Raw genomic sequence first — 25748 nt, 5'->3', positions numbered from 1 at the left:
AACACATGAAATGTAAGTTTTATTTAAAAAGCCAGACTTTCTATACATTATTCTTTCTAAAATGAAAACTCAAAAGTCTTAACATTAAATAACAAGTCAGTATTGCAAAACTGTTTACAGCAGTAATTAAAGTAGAGTTAATATAAAATGTCACAGAATTCAAATCACAACTTGAATGATCAATGATTCAAGCATTTTATCTCAGACAAGCAGGGCAGGTCAGTTGCAGATGATGTCCTTGGAGGATGGTGGTTGGCCCTGGACCGTTGTCATCCAGGTACATCATATCACACTGTGGGGTAACTGGCCAAGTCAGTAATTCCACAGAGGTTCCGATCTTTGGCCACCTTTATGTAGCCATGTAGGCCCCAACTACTACTCCAGCTGAAATAAGAGCAGGGTTTTCTTGTTATGTGAAATATCATGGACATTTTAGTTTTGTTAACAATGACATCTTATACTTACTATTATTGTTAAAATTTTTCAGTGGGACAGAGGCCATTGGTCTTTTACACTTAAGAGAATTAGGAAAGGCAGGTGTTTGCCAAGTATAAATTGTTGATACCTAAACCTAACTTGTATATACCAGCCTCAATCGATGACCTTTCATGGAACTAAGAAGAGAAACCTTAGGACCAGGTCTTTCAGCATTAAGAAATATAATGTGAAAAATACCATGTTAATACTACATAGCAAGCTGGAGACAGACACTTGTAAACACATATTTCTCTGTTGTAATTATCTAGTGCTGCTGTAACAGGGAGTCCTGGTGCGGTGATATAGTATAAACACTGGATTGCAAATCCTGAGGTCCGTTGTTCAAACCCACCAGATGCTCCTCTGAAACCCTATACAATGAGCTGAACTGGCTCAACAGCCCTTAACAACAACAGCAAAGCTTTAACAATATTACCAGAAGTAGGTGGCTTTTGTTGTTGTTAAGGGCTGTTGAGTCAATTTCAACTCATAGTGACCATGTATGGGGTTTGAGGAGCAGCTGGTAAGCTGAACAACCAATCTTGCTGTTCAAGCACATGACCCTGCAGCACTGCACCAGGTGACTTTAACAAACAGAAACTGGCTTTCTCATGGTTGAACAGGCTAGAAGTCTGAATTCAAGGTGCCAATTATAGGGGATGTGACACTGGAAGCCAGGCCACCAGTGCTTCAAATACAAACAGGGTCTCCCATGGTGGACAGGGTCCAGTGGAGCTTCCAGACTATAACAGAGAAAGAACAGGCAGTCCACATCTGAGGAAATAGCCTTATGAGTATCAGTGAAACATTGATATAGCGCTGAAAGATGAGCCTCTCCAGTTGAAAGACACTTCAAATACATCTGAGGAATCGCTGCCTCCTAAAGTAGAATCAGCTTTAATGACGTGATGGAGCAAAATGTTCAGGACCTTAATTTGCTGCTGTGACACAACTCACAAAAAGAAGAAACAGCAAACATTCATTAATAAAGAGAACATGGAACGTACAAAGTCTAATAAATCTAGGAAAATTGGAAGTCATCAAAAATGAAATAGGACTCATTAAGACTGCTATCCTAGGCCCTAGTGAGCTGAAATGGACATGTCCATTTAAAATCAGATAATCGTACAGATTACTGTTCTGGGAATGACAAATTAAAAAAGAATGGCATCAAATTCATCTTCAAAAAGAACATTTTAAGATCTATATTGAAATATAATGTTATCTGTGATATGTTATTATCTACACACCTACAAGGAAAACCAATTAATAGAACTATTATTAAAATTTATGAACCAACCACCCAAGCCAATGATGAAGAAATTGGAGAATTCAACCAAATTCTTCAGTCAGAAATTGATCAAGCATGCAGTCAAGATGCATTGATAATTATTGGTGATAGGAATGTGAAAGTTGGAAACAAGGAAGAAGGATCAGTAATTGAAAAATATGGTCTTGTGATAGAAATGATGTTGGGATCACATGAATTTTTACAAGACCAACAACTTCTTTATTGCAAAGAATTTTATTAGCAACATAAATGGTGATTATACACGTGAACATTACCAGACGGAATACAAATTGACTACATCTGTGGGAAGAGACAACAAAGAAACTCACTACCATTAGCTAAAACAAGGCTAGGGGTCATTTGTGGAACAGTCCATCAATTTACTCATATGCAAGTTCACACTGAAGCTAAAAACAATTAAAGCATGTCTACATAGGTCCATACCAGCCTGAATGTGCCCGATCTTGTTTGACCTCTGAAGCTAAGCAGGATCTGGCCTGGTTAATTCTTGGAGTACTAGTGTGACACTGTGAGTTAATGCACCAGACTGCAAAGCCATTTGAACTGCAAGGTCAGTGGTTCAAGCTCACCAGTTGCTCCTCAGAAACCCTATATAGGGTTGCTGTGGGTCAGAACCAACTCAACAGCACATCACAACAACAACAACAACAAGAGTCAAAATATGACCTTTGGTGTTTCCCACATGAATTTAGAGACCATTTCAAGAACAGATTTGATACTTGAACACTAATGATCAAAGACCAGACAAATTGAAGGGCAAAATCAAGAACATCACATATGAAAAGACCAAAGTGGATGTCAGAAGAGACTCTGAAACTTGTTCTTGAGTGTAGAAAAGCTAAACTGACTTGAAGAAATGCTAAAATAAAAGAACTGGAACAGAAAATTTCCCTTGAATTGAAGCTTGACAAGGCAAAGAAAAGTGCAGACCGGGAGTTCTAGAGCCAAGATGGAAGAACAAACTCAGCATTTCTCAAGCTGAAAGAATTGTAGAAAAAAAATCAAGTCCTGAGTTGCAATATTAAAGGATTCTATGGGCAGCACATTGAATGATGCAGGAAGCATCAAAAGAAGATGGAAGGAATAGACAGTCACTAACTAAAAATAATTATTTGACAATTATTTCAAGAGGTAGAATATGATCAAGAACCAGTAGCATTGAAGGGAGACCAAACTGCTTTGAAAGAATTAATGTAAAACAAGGTTCCAGGGATTGGTGGAATACAAATTGAAATGGAAGTACTCTCTAGTATGCCAAGAAATTTAGAAGACAACTACGTGGCCAACTGACTGGAAGAGATCCATATTTGTGCCCATTCATAGGTGACCCAATAGAATGTGGAAATCACCAAACATATGCAAGTAAAATTTTGATTAATATAATTTAAAAACTGTTGCAGCAGTACATTGATAGAGAGTTGCTAGAAATTAAACCTGGATTCAGAAGAGGACATGAACCTAGGGCTATCATTGCTGATGTCTAATGGATCCTGGTTGAAAGCGGATAATACCAGGAAGACGATTACTTGTGTATTATTGACTAAGCAAAAGCATTTGTGTAGATCACAACAAGCTATGATAACACTGCAAAGAGTAGGAGTTCCAGAACACTTTCATTGTGCTCATGCAGTGCGTGAACACAGACCAAGAAGCAGTTGTTAGAACAGAACAAGAAGATACTGAATGGTCTCAAATCAGGAAAGGTATGGGTTCTTATTACTGATTATCATACTTATTCCATCTGTGTGCTAAGCAAATCATCCAAGAAGCTGGACTATATGGAGAAGAATGTGGCATCAGGATTGGAGAAAGGCTCCTTTGTTTGCTTAAAGTAATGAGCACTTGAGGTACTTGCTGATAAAAAATCAAAGAATACAGCCTTCAGTATGGACTACCACTCAATGTACAGAAAACAAGAATCCTCACAACTGAACTAATAAACAACATCATGATAAATGGAGATAAGATATAAATTGTCAGGGATTTCATTTTTTTGGGATCTAGAATTGATACTTATGGGCGCTGTAGTCAGGAACTCAAATGACATATTGCACTGGGCAGGCAAATCAGCTACAAAAGACCTCTTTAGTGTTAAAGTGCAAGTAGTTGTTTTGAAGACTAAGGTGCACATGACCCAAGTCATGGTATTTTCAATAGCCTCATATGCATGTGACAATGAATAAGGAAGAATTGATGCATTTGAATTATGGAATTGATGAAGAACATTGACTATACTAAGAACAGACAGATCTGCTTTGGGAGCGGAGCAGCCAGAATGCCACTTAGAAGTGAGGCCGGTAAGACTTCCTCTCATGTTATCAGAAGGGACCAGTCCCTGGAGTAGGATATTATGCTTACTAAAGTAGAGGTTCTGCGATAAAAGAGGAAGACACTCAATGAGATACATGTACACAGTGGTTGTAACAATGGGCTCGAGCATTCCAATTGTTAGAAGAGCGCAGGACTGGATAGTGTTTCTTTCTGTTAAACATATGAGTCAGACTGACTAGATGGGACCTAATGACAATGACAACAATTCAATCTATAACACTCTAAGAAGGAGGAAGTCTTCTGGAACTTAGAATTGTGCTTAAGAGCTTGTGGACCTATATCCAAACAGAAAATCCCTTTTCCATTTCAATTACATGTATAATATTTAACTTTTTTTTTTTTTTACCTGTTCTTGATAAGCCAATATTTATTGTTATCTGATTCTGGTCCTTCAAAACCATAGCCAACCACAAGGACAGCGTGGTTCAAATTATGTCTGCATTTGGGATCAGAATAAATGCCTGGAAGAGAAATAAATGTTGGCATGAGACACTCTAATTCACACTATCAACCACATTAAGGGAAGCATCTTGAAAATCAGGGAAGCATCATAATTGCAGATGAGACTCATTTTTATCAAAACTCTGTGGATTTATACCTTAGTCTAAGAATAACAGAAATACAAATTAGCATTATCCCTTTGGTAAACAACTTTCTAAGAGGTATAAAAGACTACTCTTTTAAACCTTGTCATTCTCCAAGGAGAGTTCTGGTGTGGTGTTGCAGATCAACACTGAACTGCTAACCAAAAATTAATAGCAAGGTTGGCAATTCAAATGTACCAGCTGCTCCTTGGAAACCCTACATGGGGTCTCTATGAATTGTAACAGACTAGATGGAACTAAACAACAACAATGTCCTATAAGGAAAGTGCCCTAGTGTCGCTCGAGGATAAGCACTGGACAGCTAACCTTAAGATTGGAGTTAAAACCAACCAGCCACTGCCCCTTGGAGAAAATAGGCTTTCTCTCCCATAAAGGTTTACAGCCTCAGAAACCCTATACCGGGTCACTATGCATCCGAATTGACTTGATGGCAGTGAGTATTCTATAAGGAACCCTGGTGATGCTGTAGATTAGGTGTTGGGCTGCTATCTCAGGATTGGCGGTTCAGATCCACCTGGGGAGAAAGATGAGGCTGTCTACTCCTATAAAGATGTACAGTCTTGGAAACCCTCTAGAGGGTCACTATGAGTCTGAATCGAAGAGTGGGTTTGATTCTTTTGATATTCTACTCCCTGTATGCCGTTGTAAGGAAATAACTCAGAATGCAAAAATAGCCAAGGGATTTTTTTTCAGTTTTATTTACAGAAGTAAAAACCCTTTGGAAAAATTTTATCAGTCCAGCAATAGTAGGAAAAGTAAAATAAGCTAGAGATCTATAAAATCAATGGAAATCCTTGAGTGGTGCAAACTGTTTAATAGTTTTGGCTTCTAATCACCCGGTTGCAAGCCTAATGATAAACTTCTGAAAAGCCAGCCATTGAAAAAGGATCAGCCAGTAATTGTTATCATGACTAACTAATTACGACTGTCACAATTGTAAACGTAGGCGTTTGGTAACAAAAACGTGGGAGTAGTTAACCTTACATTCCAGAAACAGAGGACCCGAAGACCATCAAGGGAGAAGAGCACAAATGGAATGCAGGACCCTATCCAGAGAAGTAGCGACACCAGAGATGAGGACATGAAGAGAGGGAGCAACTGAGGACTCTAGATTCATGGAAAGAGAGGGACTGAGAGCTGGCGGCCAGGAGGCAGACTTGCAGAATGTGCCTTTTGGTGGTGTAAATTATTATACATACCTGAGTGTTTAAAAAAAATTTTTTTTTTAAGGAGCTAAAGTGGATAGAGAGAAATCCTGTTAACTGATGGAACATGGAGGGGATTATCATCATTGTAATGAAACAAGGTATAGTTAACTAGTTAACAGCAGATTTATGGACTTAATTATGTAGCCATTCCAAAAGTACTTGCTCTCATGGGAACAATGCTTAAAGTGATGTCAAATGGAAACATCATATACAAATATAGAATATACAGACTGTTTAATGAATCCACTCAAAATTCTTCACTGAATTCTACACGCAAAAGAGTTGGTCACACTGGCATTGCACAGTAGTTTCTTAATTTATCTGCCTAATTTTGACAACAAAAGAAAGATGCCTACCTGATCTGTAGAATCTGAAGGAATCCTGAGTTGCATCAATACAAACAGCAATGGGACCCACTCTTGCCACCGCCTCCATCAGTGCACCCTCATTATGAGGGATGTTCACAATGCCAGTGACATTGGCAGCAGAATACTCAGGCTTGTAGTGACAAACGTTGTGATCCTTTTACAGGTAAACAAGAAAGAAACACAATTACTACTTCCCACCTCTGGGTGAAGATGAGCTTTAGGATCTCAAGACTCAATAATTTGTATCTTAATGATTTTCAAGTCAATCTGGTTATAAAGTAGCAGCAAGAAGTGAACTGCAATTGGTGAGTCTGAAATAAAAAGTTCAGCTACTGTCTCCCCAGTGAGATTCCTCTAGAGAGGATTTAGTGAGAGGAGCATTATGTGTTCTAACCAGTAAATCGTGCCTTTGTTCTCTCTTTGGAGAAATGTATTCTCCACATTACATAGACCATCCTCTAGCTGTGTACTGTCTAATCAGAGAATTCAGTAAAAGCTAACAATGTATAGTGACAGTTCTGACAGCTGCAGATATAGATTCTACCATCTGAAATGTGAGAGCTGACTGAATAAAGTGTTTTATCCTTGAAAATATTCAACTTCCCATCCAAAGATTTGGAACGAGAACCAGATAAGAAGCTCCATTTACCGTTGCAGTATATGGATAGCCTTTCTCTGAATCAAGGCCCCTGTTGTTCTTAACATACTGGAAAGCATTATTCATGTAGCCACCATTGCAGCCATAATTGCCTTGTCGAGCGCAATCCACCAGGTTCTGCTCACTGAGGGAAACAAGTTTGCCAGTTTTTCGGAACATCTGTCCTTCAAGAGCACCAGTTGCACTAAAGGCCCAACAAGAACCACAATGACCCTGAAAAGATAATTTTAACAATTTTCAGTTTACAAGACAAAACAGAAAGACTGACAATAGACCACAAATCTCAACACTCTATAAATAAAAAAGAAAATGCCAATTGTATGTCTCTCCATTGAGTGGCAAAGAGGTCAGTTCTATTTTGGCTTTAATATTGGAGATGGATCTGAATCTGAATCATGACATACCTGAGCCTTCACAGGAGTCACGTAGCCTTTCTTACGCCAGTCCACAGATTTGGGGATATCACCAGACGAACGTTCATGGAATATGCCCTTCTCATTATGTTTCTTGATTTGAATGCCACTCATTATTCGTCTGAATTCTTCATTGGTCTTCAAAGAAAGTAAATGAAATGGTGAAAACGCAGGAGAGTATTTTGCTAATGTACTGAGGCAAGGAAGTGCAAAGAGTTTCATAATCCACAATCAATAAATGCCACACTCACCATGTCACCAAAGGCATTAATGGCCATTGTAAAGTTATGTTTCCCTAGGCTGTATTCCCGATTGTGTAGTTCAATCATCTTCACGTTTTTCTCCCATACTGCTCTCCTCCAACTGTCTTCATTCTAGAAGCAAACGTAACTGATTGTCTTTGTTCCCACTTAAAACCCAACCCTCTTCAACAAGTGGATCAGTAGCTGGAAGAGACCATGGCCAAAGACAGCTCTGAGCCTTGGAGTGCTCTTCTCCCAGATCTGACATAGCAGGGACATGTGCAAACCACTCTGCATACAACAATGGGTCTTCATGAGAGCTGTCCTCTAGAAAAACTTGTCTGGCTGCCAACTTGCAACCAGCAAGGACCATTCTATCTGGGATCCCTTTGGGCAGTTTCAGGTGATACTAACCATGCCATATAGTTTCTTGTGTGTTGACTTCCACTGGTACCATTCTGTATCTAAAGTCTGATCATGTTTTAGAGCAACTGAGGCTATTCCCATGCAAAGGGCAGCCAGAAAGAGTGAAGGATTCATGTTTCAAAACCTAACAATGGAAAAGAAATGAGTATCTGATTAACCAACTTTTTAAAGAGCCAACTTACTACCTCCTGAAAAGTTACAACTACCAAGGAGAAGAAAAAATATTTAAATTATCTTCCCAGGATTTATGCAAAGACTGTGGGAGGAAGATACGGACTGAAGAGCTTTCCCAGAAAAGAGGGGAAGGGGTGCCCCCACCGCTCCACCATCCTCACATGGCTGTTGCTGTCAGTGCCATCGAGTCAGTGATCCTGTATAAGGGTTTCTGAGGAGTGGTAGGCAGCTTTGAATCACTGACCTTGTGCTTAGCAGTCCAGCAATTATCCTACAGTGCCACAGAAGAACTCTATCCTCACATTGGGTCACCAGTATCCCCAACAACATCCCCTTCATCTCACAAACCCTGGCATGTACAGTCAAGTTACTGTACATGGATCAGAGCAGGCACAGAGACAGCACAGTGTGGGAGTAGGATACTGTGGCACAGCTGCCTACTGGGCCAATCTTGCCTAACTTGCTCTGGACCACCTTGGGGTAGGTTCAGCCACCAAGACTTCCCCAACCACCTCCCTCTCAACCCTAACCTGGACCAACAGGGATGGGGGCCAGTCTGAAGCGGATCTCTCCAGCCTCAGGCAGATGCTTTTTTCCCTGGGTGGCAGCTGCAGCCACACTGGTGTCCCTACAGGGGTCCCTCCTCCTAGGTCTGTCTCAGTTGCCTCTAGACCCCAGCCAGAGTGCTCACCTGCAGAGAAAGTAGCTCCTGCAGGCTCAGGCAACACAAGCAGGTAAACCAGGGTGTCTGAAGTCTGTGGTCCTGGTCTGGGACCATCCTTCAAGCTTTTAAAGCTCTAGGTCAGAGACTAACGGGCCCTGCCCACACTGACTTCCACCCCGCCCACACTGCACTGACCTCAGGGCATAAAGACTGCAGTCCTAGGCTTGTGATGCAGAGCAGGATCTGACTCAGTGACCGCTGGAGGGTATGGGGGAAGCAAGACAGGAATCCAAGCCTATCTAAAGGGCTCCAATAAAGTAATTACCCTGAATTGATGTGCTCCACAGGTGCTCAAAGAAGGCTGCAATGAACCCAAAATGGAATTTCAGACTAACCTTGAGGTCATTTGCCCTAGACTTCTTTTTAAAAAACTCCTTGAGGGTTGAGAACAAGTAAGCTCCAGTCTACTTGTCCTGTTTAATGCAAACAATGGTGAGTTCCGACAGGAGGAAGCTGGGTCTTAGGAAAACTGGCTAGGAAAGCCAGTGTCCAAAACGCCACTTTTGAAATGAGTTATTTACAAAAATAAATAACTTTTCCTAAGAAGAATTAGAGGGGTTAAGAATGATGGAAACAACTTGTCATTCTCCTCTTTGCATTATGGTCTTTCTCAGTATGGAAAAGGGTGCTTGTTTTGAAATTCAGTGCTTTAATGACATTGAGTACACACATCTCAGTCCCACAGTTTGGGAAAAGGTTTTAGATGGAGGATATATATACTAAATTTAGGATTTCAATAACTTAATCCAAAAAAATTTCTAAACATTTGTATTTTGTTTATTACATAAGAAACAGTCACCATAGAAAATGTATCTTAGAAAAGAAGCGTTCCCTTGCCATTAATACTTCTCTATGAAAGTGTAGCGTAGTGGTTACGAATCGGGCTGCGAACCTTAAGGTCAGCGGTTCGAAACTACCAGCCGCTCCGCGGGAGAAAGATGAGGCTTTCTACTCCCGTAAGGATTTACACCCTCGGAAACCCTGTACAGGGTCGCTATGGGTCGGAACCGACTCGACGGCACTTAACAACAACAACAACATGAAAGTAGCAGTCAAGAAATCAAATGACATTACATTAGGCAAGTCTGCTGCACAAGACTGCTTTAAAGTGTTCAGGAACAAAGCTATCAGTTTGAGGATTAAAGTGTCCTGGTGTGACGCTGTGGGTTAATGTTCTGGGCTGCAAAGTCGGTTTAAACCTCAAGGTTGGCAAATCAAGCTCACCAGCTGCTCCTGAGAAACCCTATACAGGATTGCTATGGGTTGGAACCAACTCAATGGTATTAACAATAACAACAAAAGCCATCTATTTGTGGTAATCCTGTTATAACTTTGTTGTTGTTAAGTGCTATTGAGTCAGATGTAATGCTGGAAGATGAGCCCCTCATGTTGGAAGGCACTAAACGGAAAGTTTGCCTTCTCAAAGTAGAGTTGACCGTGATGATGAATGGAGTAAAGCTTTGGGGGCCTTCATTTGCTAATGGGGCACAACTCAAAATGAAGAGAAATAACTGTAAACATCCATTAATAATAGGAGCATGGGATGTATGAAGTGTGAATCTAGGACATTTGGAAAATTTCAAAATGAAATGGGTGCATAAACATCAATATCCTAGGCATTAATGAGCTAAAATGGACTTGTATTGGTCATTTTGAATCTGATAACCACATGGTTTACTATGCAGGGAATGACAAATTGAAGAGGAAGGGCATTGAATTCATCATTAAAAAGAACATTTCAAAATCTGCCTTGAAGTACCATACTGTCTGTGATAGGATAATATCCATATGCCTACAAGGAAGACATGGAGTCCTGGTATGGCACTGTGGGATAATGCACTGGACCGAAAGGCCAGTTTGAACTGCAAAGTCGGAGGTTCAACTTCACCAACCATTCCTCGAAAACCCTGTACAAGGTCACTACAAGTTGGAACCGGCTCAATGACACCTAACAACAATAACAACAAGGAAGACCAGTTGATACAGCTATTATTCAAATTAATGCACCAAACACTAAAGCCAGTGGTGATCAAATTGAAGAATTCAACCAACTTTTTCAGATTTAAATTGGTCAAGCATGCAATCAAAATGTGTTGATATTTACTAGCAATTGGAATGTGAAGGTTGGAAAAAAGAAGAAGAATCAGTATTTGGAAAATATGTCCTTGGTGATAAGAAACAATGCTGGAGATTGCATGATAGAATTTTGCAAGACCAGTGACTTCTTCATTGCAAATACCTTTTGTAAACAACATAAAAGATAACTATATACATGGACCTCAGCAGATGGAATACACAGAAATCAAATTGGCTACATCTGTGGAAAGAGACAGTGGGAAAGCTCCATATCATCAACCAAAACAAGGCCAGGGACAAACTGTGGGATATTGCTCACATGCAAATTCAGACTGAAATTGATATGACTTTGAAAATATCCCACCTGAATTTAGAAATCATCTGAAAAACAGATTTTGTGCATTAGATACTAACAACTGAAGACCAGAAGAGTTATGGGATGACATCAAGAACATCATACAGGAAGAAAGCAAATGGTCAATAAGAAGATAAGAAAGAAGGAAAGACCAAAATTGATGTCAGAAGAGACTTTCAGACTTGCTCTCCTGCGTGGAGATGCTAAAGCAAATGGAAGAAATGAGGAAATAAAAGAGCTAAATAGAAAATTTCAAAGGGCAGCTTGAGAAGACAAAGCCAAATATAATGAAATGTGCAAAGACCTGGAGTTAGAAAATCAAAAGGGAAGAACACACTCAACATTTCTCAAGCTGAGAGAACTGAAGAAAAACTTCAAGCCTTGACTTTCGTTACTGAAAGATTCTAGAGACCAGTTGCTGGAGAAGGATATCATATTTGGTAAGGTGGAGGGTCAGAGAAAAAGAGGAAGACCTCAAACGACATGGATTGGCCAAGTGGCAGCATCGATAGACTCAAGTGTGGCAACAGTAGTGAGGTTGGCCCAGGATCGAGCAGTGTTTCATTCTGCTGTGCATAAGGTCGCTATGGGTTGGTACCAATTCGATGGTACCTAACAACAACAATGGGCAAAATATTGAACAATGCAGAAAGTATCAAAAGAAGATGGAAGGAATACACAGAGTCACTGTACCAAAATGAAGCAATTGATGTTGAACCATAACAGGAAGTAGCATATGATCAAGAGCCAATGATACCGGAGGAAGAAGTTGAAGGTGCAATGAAGGCATTGGCAAAGAACAAGGCACAAGGAATTGATGGACTACAAATTGAATTCTTTCAACAAACTGATGCAGCACTGGAAGCACTCACTCATCTATGCCAAGAAATTTGGAAGACCCAGCCTTATTTGTGCCCATCCAAGGAGCTCTGGTAGCGTAGTGGCTACGAATCTGGCTGTGAACCTTAAGGTCAGCAGTTCGAAACTACCAGCCGCTCCATGGGAGAAAGATGAGGCTTTCTACTCCCGTAAAGATTTACACCCTCGGAAACCCTGTACAGGGTCGCTATGGGTGGAACCGACTCGACGGCACTTACAACAACAACAACAACAGAGAGGTAACACAATGGAATGCAGAAATCATCAAACAATATCATTAACATCACATGCAAGTAAAATTTTCCTAATAATAATTCAAAAACAGCTGCAATAGTGCATTGACAGAAATCTTACCTTATGTCCTTTAGGTTTTCTGACTCCAGACCTTTGCACATTTCGTTGTAATATTTGTCTTTGTCTTCTCAAGCTGACCTTTGAAATTTTCTGTTCAGCTCTTGTACCTCCTCATTTCTTCCATTTGCTTTAACATTTCTACACTGGAGAGCAATTTTCAGTGTCTCTTCTTGCATCCATTTTGATCTTTTCCTTCTTTCTTATCTTCTTAATGACCTTTTGCTTTCTTCCTGTATGATATTCTTGATGTCATCTCACAACTCTTCTGGTCTTTGGTCTTTAGTGTTTAATGTATCAAATCTGTTCTTCAGATGATCTCTAAATTCAGGTGGGATGTATTCAAGGTCATATTTTGACTCTCATGGACTTGTTTTCATTTTCTTTAGCTTTAGTTTGAATTTGCATATGAGCAATTGATGGTGTGTTCCACAATCTGTCCCTCACCTTGTTTTGGCTGATGATATGGAACTTTACCATTGTCTCTTTCCACAGATCTAGTCAATTTGATTTCTGTGTATTCCATCTGGCGAGGTCCACGTGTATAATCATCTCTTACATTGTCTAAAGAAGGTATTTGAAATGAACAAATCATTGGTTTTGCAGAATTGTATCGTGCAATCTCCAACATAATTTCTATCACCAAGGCCATATTTTCCAACTACTGATCCTTCCTCTTTGCTTCCAACTTTGCATTCCAATCACCAGTAATGATCAATACATCTTGATTGCATGTTTGATCAATTTCAGATTTAAGAAGTTGGTAGAATTCTATTTCTTCCTCAATGGCTTTAATGGTTGGTGTGGAAATTTGGGTAATAGTGGTATTAACTGGGCTTCCCTGTAGGCACATGGATATTATACTATTATGGTTCCTTCTAAATGAACAACTTTTCAGAAATCCTCTTCAATTCATATGAATAAACCTGATGTCTTTTCCCCACCTACAACTTCTTCAGCCTCAACAAATCCTTTGTTCAGGGAGAGAGGGTTCCTTCTCATAAACTGTTGTTGCTGTTGTTAAGTGCCGTCGAGTTGATTCTGGCCCATAGCAACCCTGTATAGGGTTTCCGAGGAGCAGCTGATGAACTTGAACCACCAATCTTGCAATTCAAAGGGCTTTGCAGTCTGGTGCATTAACGCAATGCTGCCTCTCCTGATCATTCTTATTCAGTAGAATGCAAGATCCTTCTCTTTTTGAGCAGAAGTGGGATTGGCATACCTGGGAGCAACCCCAATAGGAGTGGTTATACTCCCATTTAGAAATGGGTTTTATGTATTATGTTAAGGAGACAGTGTTAGTGTAGAGTGTGTCTTAAATCAATCTCTTTTTAGATATGAAAAAGGCAGATTGAGCAAACAACCAGTAGACACAGAAAGGGGAAGACACATACTACACCACGTAAAAGCTCCAAGAAACCAAGAAACTGAAGAGACAAAAAGTTTCCCCAGAGTCAACAGAGAGAAAGTCTTCCTTCAGAATTAACACCCTGAATCCAGAATTCTAGCTTCCTAAGGTGTGAGAAAATGTATTTCTCACAGTGAAATATAAATAAAACACTTTTCAAAAAAAAAAAATTTGAAAAGTAATACCATTAGCTTCTTCAAAAGTCATGAGATCTGGCTTTCTTAAACAAAGGCATGATAATAAAGTCAATAACTCAGTTGCTTATGTTAATGAAACAAAGGCAGCCTAATGCCACTGTGCTCAGCTCATGCCCAGCTTGTCCTCACATGAATTTTTAGGAGTCCTAGAGTGGCGCTGTGGGTTATTGCGCTGGATTGCAAAGTCGGTTTAAACCACAAGGTCAGCGGTTCAATGACACCAGCCACTCCTTGGAAACCCTATACAGGGTCACTATGGGTCAGAACTGACTCGACAGCACACAACAATAATAATGCTCTAAAGACAATTTCGTGCTCACCTAATGTCTGCTAATTTTGAGGCTTAAAAAATCTTTCAGACTTCTGCGTAATAACCATATCAGACATCGATTTTCTCTGCCTCTATTCATTCTGCTGCTAGAGACTTATTGTTGTTGTTATGTGCTGTGGAGTCAGTTCCGACTCATAGCGACCCTGTATGGGGTTTCTGAGACTGTAAATCTTTATGGGATCAGAAAGCCTCATCTTTCTCCTGCGGAACAGCTGGTAGTTTCGAACTCCTGACCCTGAGGCTCGCAGCCCGATTTGTAACCACTACGCTACCAGAGCACCTTTGCTAGAGACTAGTCTCTTACAATTTCACACATTTCAATTATGGAGCTGAGTTTTGATGCAAAATGTAGAGATCAAAGACCCAAGAGATTTTGGACCAGAGTCTGGAGAGAAGCAGCAAACAAAAAAGAAATGCTCTATGGGTCCAGTTCCTGATTCCTTCTGATTTTCTAGGTACCACTGTTGATAAAAAATAAAATAATAATCATAGAAACTGTTTCAGTTAAAATAAAAAATGTCAATAGAAATAGAATGAAATTCATTTAAAATATGATTTGCAGAGTTGTCAACATTTCCTACTATAGTATTCAAAAGAAGTAAGATCTTTCACAGACTTTTATACTCCCATCCTATGATTAATGTCAGACAAAACCTCTGTTCTCTGCCTGATGAAGATGTGAGACCAGGAGACACTGAGACAGGCTTTTGGGAGGAAAAATGAAACAGGCTTATATGCATATTTGAAAGTGCAATGAGACTCTGCCAGCAACTGTCTCCTTGAAGATGTGGATTGTTGACCCAACAGAATGAGGAAATTATCAGACAATCTCTTTGATATCCCATGTGAGTAAAGTTTTACTAAAGGTAATACAGAAATGACTGCAAGCATTCATTGACAGAGAACTCCCAGAAGTTCAAGCTGGATTCAGAAGAGGCTGTGGAACGAGGGATATCACTGCTGATGTCAGGTGGATCTTGGCTGAAAGCAGAGAATACCAGAAAGATATTTACATGAGCTTTATTGACTATGTAAAGGCTTTCAATTGTGTGGATCATGACAAGCTAAGGAAACATTATGAAGTATGAGTATTCTGGAACACTTAATTGTGCTCATGAGGAATCTGTACCTGGACCAAGAGGCAGTTGTTCTAACAGAACATGGAAACACTGAATGGTTTAAAATTAAGAAAGGTGTGTGAAAGGGTTGTATTCTTTCACCATACTTATTTAACCTGTATGCTGAGCAAATAATACGAGAAGCTGGGTTCTATGAAGAAAAACGTGGCATCAGGATTGGAGGAAGAATCATTAACAACCTGCGATATGCAGGTGATACAACCTTGCTTGCTCAAAGTGAAGTGGACTTAAAATACTTATTGATGAAGATCAAAGAACACAGCCTTCAATATGGATTGCATCTCATTGTAAAGAAAACAAAAATCCTTACCACTGGACCAATAAATAGCATTCTTATCAATGGAGAAAAGTTTGAAGTTGTCAAGGATTTCATTCTTCTTGGATGAACCATCAACACTCATAGAAGGAGCAGTCAAGAAATCAAATGATGTATTGCCTTAAGCAAATCTGCTGCACAAGACCTTTTGAAAGTGTTGAAGAACAAAGATGTCAGCTTGAGGACTAAGGTACTCCTGACCCAAGCCATGGTATTTTCAATAACCTCATATGCATGTGAAAGTTGAACAGTGAATAAGGAAGACTGTAGAAGAATTGATGCATTTGAGTTATGGTGTTGGAGGAAAATATTGAAAGGCTGCCAAAAGAACCAACAGATGTGTTGGAAGAAGTACAGTCAGAGTGCTCCTTGAAGGCCAGGATGGCCAAATTTCATCTCTCATACTTTGGACATACTGTCAGGAGGGACTAGTCGCTGGAGAAGGATATCATGTTTTGTAAGGTGGAGGGTCAGAGAAAAAGAGGAAGATACCCAGCGAGATGGATTGGCAAAGTGGCAGCATCAACGGGCTCAGTTGTGGCAACAATTGTGAGGTTGGCCCAGTATGAGGCAGTGTTTCGTTCTGCTGTACATAAGGTTGCTATGAGTCTATACCAACTAGATGGCACCTAACAACAACATAATAATAATAATTTGGTGAGTAACATTTCTTCAAGACAGATTTCATTGCAAAAGCCTCTGGTAGGGACAGACAAACCAATCTATCTCATTAGGGGGTCTTTCTCTTTTTCACTCCACTTTGCTAAGCATGATGTACTTCTTCAGGGGCTGGTCCCTCCTGAGAACATGTCCAAAGTATGAGAGATAAAGTCTTGCCATTCTAGCTTCTAAAGATCATTCTGATTCTACTTCTTCCAACACAGATCTGTTTGTTCTTCTGGTAGTGCATCGTCTTTTAATATTCTTCTCCAATATGGTAACTCAAATGCACCAATTCTTTACTGTCTCCCTTATTCATTGTCCAACTTTCACATACATATGAGGCTATTGAAGATAGCATGGCTTTGGTCAAGTACACCTTCGTCCTCAAACTGATGTTTTTGCTCTTTAATAGTTTAAAGAGGTCTTGTACAGCAGATTTGTCTAACGCAATACGTCTTCCATACATGCTGATTCCTGCTTCCATGAGTGTGTATCCGAGGAAAATGAAGTCTTTGACAATTTCAACCTTTTCTACATTTATCATAATGTTATTTTCAGTCCAATGATGAGGATTTTTGTTTTCTTTACATTGAGGTGCAACCCATACTGAAGGCTGTGATTTTTTATGTTCAGTAAATATTTTAAGTCCTCTTTGCTTTCAGCAAGCAAGGTTATATCATCTGTATATCGCAGATTGTTAATGAGTCTTCCTCCAATCCTGATGCCATGTTCTTCTTCATATAATCCAGTTTCTGGGCTTATTTACTCAGCATACAGAATGAATATGTATGGTAAAAGAATACAAATATAATGCTCACCTTTTTTGGTTTTAAAACATTCGGGATCCCCTTGATATGTTCAAATGACTGCTTCTTGGTCTATGTACAGGTTCTTCATGAACAAAATTAAGTGTTCTGGAATGCCCATTCTTCACAATGTTATCCATAGTTTATCATAATCCACAGAGTTGGAAGCTTTCGTATAGTTAATAAAGCACAAGTAAACATCTTTCTGGTATTCTCTGCTTTCAGCCAAGCTCCATCTTATGTCAGTAACGATATCCCTCATTCATTGTCCTCTTCTGAATCCAGCTTGAATTTCTGGTAATTCCCTATCAATATACTGTTACAAGCATTTTAAATTATCTTTAGCAGAATTTTACTTACATGTGATAGTAATGTTATTATTAGAAGATTTCCATATTCCCTTAGGTCACTTTTCTTTGAAATGGGCAAAAATATGGAACTCTTCCATTTGGTTGGTTTGGTAACTGTCTTCCAAATTTCTTGGCATAGATGAGTGAGTGCTTCCAGTGCCTCAGTTTGTTGAAAGACTTCAATTTGTTGAAAGACTTCAATTTGTATTCCATCAATTGCTGGACCTTTGTTTTTCACCAGTTCCTTCAATGCTGCTTAGACTTCTCCATTGGTTCTTTTTTTTTTTTTTTTTTGCACTGTGGACTGTTTTACGTCTCTTGAGCCTTGAGGCGAGGCTAAAAGCTTTCCCCAATTGATTACATTCATAGAGACTGTCTCCACTGTGAGTTTGCAAATGTCGACTCTGCTGTGAGGAATCCCTAAAGGATTTCCCACACACTTTACATTCAAATGGGCTCTGTGCACTGTGAGTTCCTACAAGTCCAGGGAGGAGTGACGCCTCACCAGAGACTTTCCCACACTCCGTATAGTCATGCGGCCTGTCTCCACTTATCTTACATTTATGAGTATTTTTCCCACCATGGGTGCTCACAGGCGTGGTCAGAGGAGAAGGACACCTGCAGTCTTCACAGTCCAGACATTGACAGGTACTGCTTCCAGTGTGAGCTCTACTGCGATTGTTCTCTAGGGAATGATCCAGGAAGACTTCTCCATAATCACTGCATTCAAAAGAATCTACTTCTGTGGGATCTATTTGGTGCACAGAAAGACCAGGAATTGGGCTGGAGGTTTCCCCACACTGGTTGCGTTCAGAATATTCACCCAGGTTTTTGATTGCACCAATTCTGTTAAAAACAGGTAGTGTAAATGTAAACCAATGGTGTCCTCTGCAAACTACTCCATTTTCAACAAGGAGACAAGAAAAAAAAAGTCAGTTATCGTGTTGGAAACAAATGTTGTCGCATGACAGCATTACCGAACACAGTGAACACGCATGTCTTTTTCCTGAATTGTCTCAAGATTCATCTAGGATAACGACTACCATGTCCATCAATGTGTAAGACTTCCTGCTCATTGTGTCCAAGTGAAATATGCTCGAAACATTTCGGTGACGAATACTTACGAAAACGTTCTTACGTGAATTTTCACGGCACTCATCGTTTTACAACCAGGAATATACACATATACACATATACATGGGTCCTGATGAAGGATTAACACTAGGTGGCAAGCTAGATTTGAACCACAAAGTGGAACAACTTCATGGCATGTAACAACAGCTACTCCTTGGAAAGTCAACAAAGGGTTGCTAAAAGTCAGAACTGACTCAGCAAACACAACACGTATACATCCGTCGGCTTCAGGGATTCAAACCACTTTGGAACGACTCAGCAATTTCCAACATAAGTGAGAAAAGTGTCCAGATTGTATAGCAATGAAATCTGTTGCTTAATAGAATTTGATTTGATGAAGAAACAATCACTGGTACTGCATTCAAGGATGGTGAGCAAACCACCAATATGAATGTGTCGCTCTACACACTCCTGCAACACCAAACACCTGCATGGATACCAAGTCTTACATCACAGACTGGCTATGTCATAGGACTCTGGAGATCAACAAACATTTAGAGCTGCGCAGCCTGCCACCATATCTGAATGGCACACTACTGATGGTTTCTCAGTTGACTCACAATTTAAAAGGAAAGAGATGTGACTGTTGGGAAACGCATATTCGACCTTCCTTTGTCCAGCAATTCCTCAATCAAAATTGTTCACAGAATGATGCAATTGAAAGAAGATGGAGTTCTCCATGAACTATTTGGAGCCCCCTCATTTCAGTGTATTTTGATGTTATGACACCTCCTGAGATTTTGTGAAGCACTAATTTCTGTTGTTTGATTCACACTCACCTCAAATGTCTACCTTGGTTGTGAAGGTGATCCTTCCAGCCATGTGATTTCTTGATTGCACCGACTGAAGCCAGGTTTCTCAAGGTTTCCATCATCACGTCTCTGTAGAGTTTCCTCTGAGCAGGATCCAGCAAATCCCACACTTCGTGGGTGAAGACCACAGCCACATCTTCAATGATCATTGTACCCATTCCCACGACCTCCTTCGGGAAATCTAAGAGCAGGTCCCCAAAGCTCCGCGGATTCAGGCCGAGGGACGAGAGTGGACGCGGAACTCGGGGCACGTTAGAAACAGATGCACAGCGGCCATCCGCGCCCCCAATACTGCTCGTTTATGGACTGGAATCGCCGGCTGGGCTCCTCTCCCTGTCACTGGAGTAGAAGGAAGTCCAGTCCCTCCATTGGTTCTTGATCATATGCTACCTCTTGAAATTATTGAACATCAGTCATTTCCTTTTGGTACAGTGACTCTGTATACCGTCCATCTTTTTTTTTTTACTTTTTATTGTGAATTATGTGATAGTTTTCATGGGAGAACACCAGCTTTATATTCATCCTAGTGTATTTCATTTAATTGCAATGATTACAGTCCCCTCCATGCATCATCAAATAACCAAAGGGTACACCCTTCAAGCCTGCCCCATTGCTGTCAGCACATAGCCCCTCTCCCTCCTGAGTCCAGAGTCCCCAGCAGCTCCATGTCTCCATGTCATCATCTCTGCCACCATTTCTGGCATCACATCTTCTCTGGGTAGGGTCCTGTACTCCATTCTTCTCACTTGATGATCCCAGGGACCTTCGCTCCTGGACTGCAAAATCAACCACTCCTCTCCTTTTGTTACAAAACATCTGCCTTTACATTTGCAACTCTCTCTGTCAGTCCTGATAGGCAATTATTCACTATTGTACCACAAGAGTCTTATCCCCATTTACTTTCATCAGCCCCATCCCAACAGATTGGAAACCACTCAGTGGAGATTCTACTTTCTGCCGCCCCCTTTGGAATGAGACTTATCTTCTTTTTAATGCTTTCTGCATCATCCAATGTTTTGCAAATAGTATTCATTGATAATGAAAATCAAGGCTTGAAATTCTTCTTCAGTTTTTGCAGCTTGAAAAATGCTGAGCACGTTCTTCCCTTTTAGTTTTCTAAAACCATAACTTTGCCCATTTAGTTAGCATACTTGACTTTGTCTTCTTGAGCTGTCCTTTGAAACAATATGTTCAGCTTTTTACGTCCTCATATTTTCCATTCCCTTTAGCACCTCTATGCTGGAGAGTAACTTTCAGAGTCTCTTCTGACACCCATTTGGGTCTTTTCTTTGTTGCTTGCTCTTTTTAATAACCTTCTTCCTGCATGATGTTCTTGCTGTCACCCCAAAATTCTTCTGGTCTTTGGTCATTTGTGTATAATGCATCAAATTTGTTATTGAGATGGTCTTTAAATTCAGGTGGGATATGTTCAAGATCATATTTTGGTTCTTGTGGATTCAATTAAATTTTCTTCAGCTTCAGCCGAACTTGCATATGAGCAATTGATGGTCTGTTTCAGTCTATCCTTGGTCTTGTTTTGGTTGATGACATTCAGCTTTTCCATCATCTCTTCCCACAGATATAGTCAATTTGATGACTGTGTATTCTATCTGGTGACACCCACGTGTATAGTCATCTTTTATGTGGTTTTAAAAAGGTATTTGCAATGAAAAAGTCATTGGTCTTACAATATTTTGTGTGTGACCTCCAGCATCATTTCTATCTCCAAGGCCATATTTTCTAACTATTGATCCTTCCTTTGTTTCCAACCTTTGCATTCCAATCACCAGTAATCATCAATGTTTCTTGGTTGGATGTTTCATCAATTTCAGATTGAAGATGTTGGTAGAATTCTTCCATTTCATCATCACTGGGTTTAGTGATTGGTGCATAAATTTGTTCTTTTTGAGCATGAAAGGGAAGTCAATCTTCTTCAATTTATTGTTCCCAGCATAGTAAACAATATGATTGTCAGACTCAAAATGGCCAATATCAGTTAATTTCAGCTTACAAAAATGTAGGATATTGATCTTTATGCATTCCATTTCATTTTTGACAACTTTTAATTTTTCTACACTCATAGTTCATATATTCCATGTTGCAATCCTGGTTTGGTGCCATGGGCTAATGCATCAGACTGCAAAGTCGTTTGAACTGCAAGGTTGGTGGTTCAAGCTCACCAGCTGCTCCTTGGAAACCCTATACGGGGTTGCCATGGGTCGGAGTCAACTTGACAGCACTTAACAACAACAACAATCATTAATGAATGTCTGTAGTTGCTTCTCCTCATTTTGCATTGTGTCCCATCAGCAAATGAAGATCCAGAAAGCTTTACTCCATTCACATCATTATGTTCAACTCTACTCTGAGGAGTCAGCCCTTCATCAATTTTGTTTTGAGTGCCTTCCAACCAGAGTGGCTCATCTTCTGGCACTATTTCTGACAATGTTCTGCTGCTATTCATAAGTTTTTCAGTGGCTAATCATTCAGAAGTAGTTCACCTCTCCTTCCTAGTCTGTCTTAGTCTGAAAATTCAGACTAATTCACCCATGAGTGATCCTGCTGGCATTTTAAAACACTGCTGTCACTGGAGGGGGAGAGAAAGGAATAGCCAGAAACATCACCATAGAAAGCTTGTAAGTCTGTCTTCTGCTTATAACTGATTGGAATACCTAAAATGGGGCTACAACATGCCCAGTGAAGGAGGCTTCCTGCGGAGCCTCTGCAATACAAAGACTATAGGTGGAAGCCTGAACCACATCTAGATCTTCAGAGATGGGAAATTTCCACTTGAAAGGATTAGCAGACCATCCTGGAGCAGCTAGAAGAACAGAAGGTACTTCTTGAAAGAAAGACATACAGGAAAAATACAAAACAATAGAGGCAGACTGACTGTTACTACAGAACAAGCAAGTTGCTTGCCCAGGAAACATCAAGGCAAGTGGTCTGGTCCCCTCAGTGCAAACCCCCTTCCAAGACTAAGACTCAATACACGATCTGATTGGTGACTACACTTGTCACCAATAAGGGGAAGTGAGGAGAAAACAGCAATGAAGCAGCGAGCTAAACCCTACAATGTTCAATAGACTTCTGTGAACCCAGGTGAAGACCTGGTTGGTCAGCAGTGTGGCAAGACATAGAGACTCTTGGGCCCAGAGTCAGTGACATAGCCACAGAGGACTAAAGTACAGAGTGAAGCATCCAGTGTATAAGAAGAGAGGACATCTGCACAAGAACACCCACACTTGCATATAATACCCACTTGACCTGGCTTCAATGACTGGATGATCAGAGCTCAACAACAAGAAGAAAGAAGAGGAAAAAAAGCGTCATCTGATACAATTTGATGAATGTGACCTACACCTATGGATGCAGTATCTCAAAAGAGGGGAAAACCCTTACAGCAAGGATCATACCCACGCACTCCATACACAGAGTAGACAGGGATTGGCAACTTGGACACTGGCTACCTAAAATTGCGGGGGGAAGGGGTAACAAAGGCAAGAAGTGACTGGCCTACAAGCTTTCAAGAGGGAACCTAGATTTAGAGGGAGTGAAGGAAGGTAGAATCTCCACTGAGTAGTATACAATCTGTCTAGGCAGGGCTGATGAAATGAAATCCGGATGGATCTCTTGGATACAATAGTGAATAATTGTTATCTGGACTGCTTGTGAGGGTTGGAATTGTAAACGTAGACTTTTTTAGCAAGGAAGGGAGTGATTAACTTTTCAGCCTAAGAGCGGAGGTCCCTGAGACCATCAAGGGAGAAGAGTGGAGAGTGGGATCCTACCCAGAGAAGCAGTGATGTCTGAGATGGAGGCAGAGACAATGATGTGGAGAGATGGAAGTGTTGGGGACTTTAGACACAGAGAGGGAGAGGGGCTGTGTGTTGATGACCAGGGGGCAGGCTTGTAGTGTATACTCTTTGGTTAGTTGATGATGCATGGAGGGGATTGTAACTGTAGCAATGAAATGATATACTATAGGATGAATGTAAAACTAATGTTTTCCCATGTAAACTATCACATAATTGGCAATAAAATATTTTTAAAAAACAAAAAACACTGCTGTCATACTTTCCAGCATCATAGCAATAGGCAAGTCACCACAGTGTGACAAACTGACAGACTAAATTTATCTTAAATGTATGTAAACCAAGTTAGCCTGTAAAATAGCTTACAATGAAATAAAATACAAAAAATTTATGGGTGGTCTGTTGACAGTAAACAGACTATAAAATGGGCAAGGTCTTGTGATTAATGCTTGCACTTTCCTAGAGAACCCCTAGGTTCCCTACTTCAGGGAGACATGGAGAGGTAAATTGATGTTGCGGTTGGGCCACATGAGGGACTCTGCTAGGCCCATCGTAGTTATTCTTGGACTTTTCTGGGAGGCTACAGGAAAACTCCCCCTTAAAGGCTGGTGTCCTGTAGGGTTACCAGTGCCATGGATAACAATTGAGACTTTTCATTTTACTTTTGGATGTCAGATCCCTGTTGCTAAAGACATTAGCAGCTTCCTCAATCAGTTGTGAAAGTGTACTATAAAGTCCTACCTCTATCTTTTGTAACTTCTGTCTAATATCTGCTGGAGTAATAAAATGTATAACCATTCAAGTTTTCTTTCTTACAGAAAATGGCCTTGAAATCACTCAGTGTTTTCAAAAATAAGACTGCACTTTGCTTGTATTAATCAAATTTATAACTTGTTTGTGTGTGTGTAGAGGCTCTATTTAGAATTAAGCTGTGACCCTGCACATGACTGTGGGCCAAATTTCAACTGCAGATGAGAAAACCTATTAGGGCCACAATTAATCCACAGTAATAATACCCTTTAAAAATAACCAATTATAAAAGCAACATAAAGCACCCAGAAAGTCAGTTTAAAAAACTTTAAGGGACTTCCAGTTTGGCGGTGGCAGAGCAGAGTCAGGTATGACAGGCTCAGTGGGGAGGGTCTGAAAACCCAGAGACATGACTCTCACAAAACTGCACCAGAGCTCTGGCTCTAGCATAAGGTTCAGGGTGTCAGTTTCCCACAACCACCAGTTGAAAAATCACAGCATAGAGGAAAACATTGCAATTTAGAAATCGGTCAAGACCCAGGACTCCCTCTGTGGCCATCCTTCCCCAGGCAGAAGTCAGAGGGTGGGGTTACAGCCAGACTGGCACAGGGAACCAGCGCTAAAAGCAGCGCAGTGACATTTGCAAAAGGAGGTGTGGAGGGATTCTACACATTTTTTCCTCCTCTTCCTTATTGCACCTTCTTTGCCCAGCCCAGGCACCTTCAGGTGGGTGGGTGCACACTCCCAAAAAAGGCCAGTGTTCAGACCACAGCTTTTCCCACGGTACAGAGAGAAAGAGCCCCATTGGTCCAAGGGCAAATTCTTTGGCTACTGCTTTTGACATCTGCCTGTGGGTCCCAGCCTAAAGTTAACTTGTGCAGGACCATTAACCCCTGCCTACCCAGCAAGAAAAAAAGCAGGTTGGCCTGACAGACAAACCATATGAACAATCTTTAAAACCCCAACATAAAAAGGTACAACTATTTCAAGAATTACACTGTGCACACACCAATACTTAAATGACCTTCAGAGACAAAAATAGTAAATAATCTGTCTCCCATTAACTTCTCAATATTTATCTGCACACCTCTACGGTGGTGACTAGAGGAGGGGCCTGAGCAAGTTGACACCCCCACCCACTACTGGAGCCTTCTACAATGCACACACACTTCCTGTATAGCAAGGCAACTAGACAGTCGGCCACAGTTTTATTTTTGTTTCAAAGTGGAGGTTCTTGTCTCTGCTTTTATATTGCTTCTGCTTTTGGGCCTTTTGATCACACATTTTTCTTGAAGGTGGGAGGTTTTTCTCCGTAAGTTACCCAAGAAGAGTCAGAAATTGTGGCCATATAGCCAAGCTACCCCATAATATATACCCCATAATATTCCATCATTGAGACATGAGCAAATAACAGCTGCTAAACATTAT

At 40.4% G+C, this 25748-nt stretch overlaps 1 protein-coding gene across 1 annotated transcript; it reads right to left on the bottom strand.

Moving 5' to 3' along the window:
* Nucleotides 1-287: 287 nt before the first annotated feature.
* Nucleotides 288-8154, bottom strand: LOC102829855 (cathepsin L1-like). Its single transcript, XM_006867631.1, has 7 exons — nt 8029-8154; nt 7624-7746; nt 7364-7510; nt 6951-7172; nt 6290-6455; nt 4467-4581; nt 288-384 (listed from the first exon to the last, which is right to left on the bottom strand). The coding sequence occupies exons 1-7, from the start codon at nt 8152-8154 to the stop codon at nt 288-290; spliced, it is 996 nt and encodes a 331-aa protein (XP_006867693.1).
* Nucleotides 8155-25748: the final 17594 nt, after the last annotated feature.

This window comes from Chrysochloris asiatica, unplaced genomic scaffold (genome assembly GCF_000296735.1).
Source record: "Chrysochloris asiatica unplaced genomic scaffold, ChrAsi1.0 scaffold00107, whole genome shotgun sequence".
Lineage (NCBI taxonomy): Eukaryota > Metazoa > Chordata > Mammalia > Afrosoricida > Chrysochloridae > Chrysochloris > Chrysochloris asiatica.
The sequence above is the reverse complement of the archived record's forward strand: the minus strand, read 5'-3'. Positions and strand labels throughout refer to the sequence as shown.

Coding starts and splice junctions, on each gene's coding strand:
- LOC102829855 (XM_006867631.1), bottom strand. CDS start 8,154: ATGAATCCTTCACTCTTTCTGGCTGCCCTTTGCATGGGAATAGCCTCA. Junction 7,747..8,028: donor ACAAGAAACTATATGGCATG/GTTAGTATCACC, acceptor GTTTGCTTCTAG/AATGAAGACAGTTGGAGGAG. Junction 4,582..6,289: donor CTTCAGATTCTACAGATCAG/GTAGGCATCTTT, acceptor TTTCTCTTCCAG/GCATTTATTCTGATCCCAAA.